The sequence below is a fragment of the Buceros rhinoceros genome, unplaced genomic scaffold (genome assembly GCF_000710305.1).
Source record: "Buceros rhinoceros silvestris isolate BGI_N320 unplaced genomic scaffold, ASM71030v1 scaffold23292, whole genome shotgun sequence".
Lineage (NCBI taxonomy): Eukaryota > Metazoa > Chordata > Aves > Bucerotiformes > Bucerotidae > Buceros > Buceros rhinoceros.
Window position 1 is genome coordinate 7,476 of NW_010397515.1, and position 6,295 is coordinate 13,770.

Here is a 6,295-nt window from a genome sequence, read left to right on the forward strand (position 1 = left end):
AATGTCAGTGAGGAACTATCTTAATCCTCATGCAGATGCCAGGGTTGTGATAAAAGCTCCTTCCCCATCCTACCAAGCTCGCAGTAGTTATTTGCCACAAGAGGTGGTGTCAGAGTCCAGCCCTCTCTGAACAGGTTCCTTTAGAGACTCCACACATGGAAGGTTTCACGTTTGGTAAAAATTTTACTTATCTGAAGTTTACTGAAGTTACTGTTAGAGAACATGGAGGACCTCCTAAAGGGACGGGAGCTGGGATCCATGGGCACTAACTTGACTGGCATGGCAGGGGCCTCATCAGCCAGGGCTCTTGGTGGTGAGACAGGTCCACAGCATGTGATCATATTCCGTGAAGGAACCGAGTCAGACATAGCCCTGGGATGATTAGACAGTGGGGACAAGCCACAGCCAGGTTAGGATGTCAGTCCATAACGTGATTCAGCAATGTACTTAAATCTCCATTAAAATGAAAACTACGCTTAGCAGAGTAGAGCAACTGAAATACAGGATTGAATCACTTCACAAATGTGCTTTTCCTTGGCTGTTGCCATAATATGCTCCCTGTCATGACGCTGGGCGTTCCCAGCTGCTGAGGACTGTGTGGGTTGAAACCAGCTCAAGCCTGTTGCTCTTTTCCAAGTTGTTTTGTTTATTGTTTAGCATTCATGGGCCACATACACACACACACGTGCGGTCCCCCAGAGCTGGTCTACTTAGCTTAGGAAGCATTTGCAGTTTTTTTGTTAACTTGGGGACAAATAGTTACACAGCTGTTTGGTTCACGCAGCTAAAGCAACTGTTTGTCTAGAACGGAGCTCCCCTTCGTGCTTTCTCTGCAATATCTACGGCCAGTCACTCTGTATGCTTTTGCTGACCTGTCTTGGTGGTAGAGAGTTCTTACTGAAGCTGATTTCCCATCTAGCTGGATAGGAAGCTGATTTATTCTTCTACAAAGTATCTCTCTTTACAGAACGTAAGTGTTTTTAGTTGAGGAGCAGATTATTCTTCCGTCATTTATGTGGTATTTATATACAAACTGGATGAACACCAGTTCAATGCTCTTGGGTGCTGGTGTGCTCTGACTTACCCCTTACATTTTAAGCCGTTCTCTAGTAATAGAGCAGCTTGTCTAGAAAGTAATTTCTCAGCAGTGATACCAATTAATTTTCTTGGATTACATTTGCTATTACTTGGTTCCTGTACTTGTCAAAGTAGTACCTAATAGCATGCTGCATGGTGAATCACTTTTAACAAAGAGCATTGCTCATTGCCAGTTTAAGGGAACTGTCTAAGCTTTTCAAAAATGTATTGCCACCCAGCACGGGTATAGCTTTCAGTGGGTTATTTTATTGCTGAGAAGCTCTGAAAGAGGTGACTTTTCATGCTGATCTGGAGACAAAATGTCTGTTTTTAACTGCTGAGTTTGTATAAATTTGTTAGTGGCATACTGACCTAACAGGTGTCTTCATAACTTTTTTCATCCAAGGAGCTTGGAAGCTTTCTTTGTTGATGTTGTTGTTATATAGCTTTCAATGCATATTATCACTTTGCCATAATCCAGCCATCAAATTTGGAAGTCGAACTGACAAATAGGTTGATCATTAGAATTGGAAACTAATGCAGACTAAAAATACACTATAAATTCTTAGCAGTGATATTAATTAAACATTGGAACAAAACACCTTGAGGGGCTGTCCCAACTCTTTAAACTTCTTGTCTTTCAAAGAGGTAGGATTCAGAAATGGCTTGTTGAGACTAGGCCTTTGTCCTCACAGGAGTACTCATAATTTTTCCTTAATTTCTGTCAGATGCCCCAAGCTCTGAGGATAGGTAGTGCTACCCCTTAGCAGGAGGGACTGGCACACAATGGAATGGCACACCCTGGAGAAAGTGCTCTTGGAGAGAGCTCAGAAGGGGGGATTTAGAGTTCAATTTTCACTATATAAAATAGCAACTGAGTTTCAGTTTTAGACAACATATTTGGTGTGCAATGTACAAGTAGAAAATATGTTAAGAGTCTTATCTCTTGGCTTTTCTTGAATGCTGCCATGGTAATGGCTAATGCAGGCAGAACAAGAATTTGAGAGCTGGTAAAGAAAGCCAGTGTTCCAAGTAAGAACTTACACTTGATATTATCTTACAGACTTAAGATAGTGTTATAAAACAAGAATATTAAGAAGTCTGATAAACATCACTGCTTCATGCATGGTTGAGCTCTTTTCCAGCAAACAACTAACTCAATTTTAATCATTTCTATTGTTTTTGAAGGCAGCGATGGAGAAGCCGATTAATCACCGATTGTTTGTGACAAGAATTTTACAGGAATTTGAAAGTGACACATTTTTTCCAGAAATAGACCACAAAGACTACAGACTTCTTACAGAGTGAGTATCAAGATGTGTACTAGTCTTGTGTTCAGATGTAAGGCTTAATAATCTACTTTGTGTAATGTGTAATGGTCCTATTAAAGCCATATTCCGGTTTGAGTTAGAAGTGCTTTCCACAGTATTTTTCCCTAGAATCGTATTTTACTTAGAACCTGGAGCTGCACCACACTCAGCATAGAGGGGTTGTTGGAACTTGCAGTGTTCTTCAACCTCCCCATAATCTTTACAGTAAAGAATTGCATTTGTTGGTTTGCTTGAAAAGTAACTTTCTCATTGTTTCTCATTTTAGAATTACTCAAATATTTACTAAGCTTCATAACTTTCAGTATGTTGTTAGTCACTGGTATTTAGCCTCTAAATGCCCTTGATAAATTGGCAAAAATGAATAAAATGAGCTTGAGCAGGGAGGTTTGAGCCTTCATAGATTTCTAAGGTTATTCCTTTCTCTGGAGAAAATCAGTTCTTCACAAACTTAGTAGAACAAGCATTGAACTGTAAGTTTCTGCCTGTGGTTTCTTCTGTATTTTCCTTGTCATATTCCTCTCCAACAAGATTATGAGATTTCATCCAACAGACAGTAGGAATGTGGCAAAAACTCAAAACATCTGGCTCAGGATCTAGCAAGGAAAGGACCTCTTCCTCTTCTTCCTTCTCTGGTTGTGTTTCCTGCCTGATTACAGACCAGCAGTGGAAAAAATAAGAAGTATAGCAAATCAGGCCCTCTGCATGGAGTGCAGAAATGGATTAGCACTGAAATGGGAGAGCATAGCTAGGGGAAGGAAGGAAGGATGCGGGAGAGGTAGACAAGGTGAGTGAGGAGGATGAGTCACCTTTCTCAGTTGTGAACCTGTTCTGAACTATGCTGTGCCATGTCATGAGCCTGCTTTAGTGTCTGACCCAAAGGTCCTGTCTCTCCCTCTTGGCTGTTTCGCAAGTATACGTTGGTCTTGGGCAGCATACTGAATTTGGTCTTAACGTGAATTTATAAAATAGCAGACAATTCCTCACTGAAGTGGAAATGTGATAAGAGGCAAACCTAGCGAATAAAATGTATAATTTCTTCTCCCTCAAAGTCAACATTACCCATAAAAATCCTTTTTCTATCACAGGGGACTGAAGAGGTTTTTAAAAGTGTCCGCTAATAAAAACTGGTTTCATAAATCTGGAGGGTAGAGGAACACTTTGCATGGTAGCAGTCAGCTATCTTAAGAAGCTGTGGTAGACTTGTAAGAAACTTTCAGCTTAGCATTTCCTCTGAACTATCTGAGGAAAAGCAAAGCAGAAAAACCCCAAAAGTGTTCTGTATCTCTTTTACCTTTGCAGAGATTTTAAATAACGTGTTGGAGGCTTTAATAAAAGTGTTGAGGTTTTTCAATTAAGCCAAAAAGGTGTGGGCTTTTTTGCATCAGGCTGTGCTTTCTGGATTTAAAAAGATGTGTGTACAAGCTGCTGATAGTAGTTAACATGATTCCTAAAAGTAGTTTGAACTTAGTACACCTGCTGTAAGGGTGGTCTTCTCATCTTTTTCAAACAGCTCTTTTCTAATTGATTGGATAAATTACAGGTGACTTATAATGATACTTGTTGGCTTTTCCTTTTTCTTCCCCCCTCTCTTCAGGTACCCAGGTGTCCCTGCTGATATCCAAGAAGAGAATGGCATCCAGTACAAATTCGAAGTGTATGAAAAATCTGCCTCAGCTCAATAAACGACTCTTCCTGTACTTTTATGTAAGGACAGGTATTTTAAATCACAAAGTCTTACCAAGTCCCTATGTATCTTAAATTATTGAGAGAAAATTCTGCTTGTACAATACTTCAGGATTGAATGATCCCAAAAACCACACCCCACACTCTCAGTTATTCACCGTGCTGTGGAAATCTGAGGGTGGTCAGCAGGGTGAATGAGATAGCTCTTAAGAAGTACCACAACTAAGGTTACCTGAGACCTTGCATTGACCTTTACAAGCCATAGCAGCATCCCTAACAAGTCCATGAGTAATGAAAGGCATTACACTGCATTAGAACCTTTATACCTCAACAAAGGTTTTGAGTTGCTCCTTGTTCAAAATATCCAGTGCTGAGGAAGAGTCAAAACTCCCGAGTTTGACTGGGATGGTATATACAACGTTTAAAACATACTGGTGTAGAGGAAAAGGTAAGCAAGTGTAGCGAGGGAAATGGCATCTGGAAGTCTCAGGCAGCAGCTGAGAGATGTATTGATCCTTCATGGAAGTCCTCTCTTGTCATCTTCAGCACCCTGGCTACACAGCCTACTTCAGGCCTGTTGCCTGAAAACACTCACAAATTAGTCTAGTAAAGAAGTTTTAATGTTTCCATTAACTTCACACCTGTGTAAAGGCTGATTGCTCTTACAAAGAGCTGCTATGTCACTCTGACCACTTTGTGGTGTGAGAACATAAATGCTGCTTTCGTAACAGAATCTGTGCATACATCTCTTCTAAATGTTACCAGTGCAGATGCAGAGTGTTAATTTGTCTGTGTGATTTTGAATGTTCTGTGTCACATACAAATAAGGATTATAAGCGGAATAGTGGGGTTCCGTTTCCTTTTTCATTAAACGTAGCTAGTATAATAATGTTTTGCATCACCGCACCATAAAAGGAGTGAGCAATATACTGGTACTGCAGTAAGACTGTGATTCTAATGGTGTACAATGCCAAGTGTTGACCAAAGTTTATTATTGCCAGTGTTATCACAAAATGGTCAGTAATATTAGGCTGTTGCTGTGTTCTGACTATGGGAGTTTGTCAGTTGGCAGAGGACTCCATATACAAAGTGCCACCGAGAGGAGCTGGGATGAACCGTGCCCATTTCTGCGTCTTTGGGCTGTAGTTGCCACCCTGAGAGTGAGAGCCTGCAAGGAGGGAGCCTGGCCTCCTTTTCATGGCAGATTGGTGTGAGACCAGAATAATGGAAAATAAAGTTTAAAAAAAAAAATTAACCCTCAGAACTGCTGACTGGATCCCCAGAGCGTTTTAAAAACATCACTGTGTGAAGCAGTATTGTGGGAGATTTAAGTAATAATGCTCGTCCCTTAATGTCACACCAAGGCACAGTTCCAAGATCAGGGAGGACAGCACTGGCCATTGGCAGGCTTTACACAGGTTAGAAAGGTGCAAAGGCGCATAAAGCACCCAGTTTTCTAAGAGAAGATTAAGCCTTGATTCTGTGTGCTTTTGAAAAACCAAATCTCTTTAGTAAAAGAAAAACACTTGGAAGTCAGCTGCAAATACTTCTTGAATATTCCATGGCAATTTACAACATTTAACTGATAAAAAAGATAATTTTTGCAGCATCTGTTCTGGGTTGCCTCTGTTTTCTCTATGTTCCTTTTGCATTCTTAAAAATTTAATTACTTTCCTGTGTTGATCTTGCTCCATGTGTGCTGACTTTACATCAGTCAATAAAGATTAAAACAACAAAGTTACATGCTTGCATAATAGAGAAAAAAAGTCTCCAGAGCTTTAATTGGCCAACTCATTGTGAAAGGGAAGGAAGAAGACTGTTACCAGGGCAATGTTTTTGGGTTTTTTTAAATGCAAGTCACAGTGACCCTGACAAGAGGAAATAACCTCCCAACTGTTCTATGTACTATTTAGCATCAGAAACCAGGTCACTGCTGAAAGCTCTGCACAGCTGGTCTGCAGAGTGCTGTGGTTTATCACAAATGACAGTTATTAAAACTAGAATCAAAGTCTTTGTGTGATCCTGGATTTCGCTGTGATACTGTTGTGAACATACGTTAGAAAATTTCTACCCAAAGACACATTGCATGAGGTGATAGCATTTACCGAGGTGAAAATGTTTTGTAGAACCACTTAAGTTGCAAAGAACTTTTAACTTGGATGCAAACACGCCTGCAGGGGACATAAATAGTTACTCTGGCTCCT

At 40.3% G+C, this 6,295-nt stretch overlaps 1 protein-coding gene across 1 annotated transcript; it reads left to right on the forward strand.

Annotated features, from left to right (window-relative positions):
* Window positions 1–2,265: 2,265 nt before the first annotated feature.
* On the forward strand, window positions 2,266–4,090 carry LOC104502332 (dihydrofolate reductase-like; the record flags this gene model as incomplete). Its single annotated transcript, XM_010146295.1, has 2 exons — window positions 2,266–2,381; window positions 4,003–4,090. Coding segments are annotated over 2 exons (204 nt in total), but the record flags the coding sequence as incomplete, so codon positions are not given.
* Between the last annotated feature and the right edge of the window lie 2,205 nt (window positions 4,091–6,295).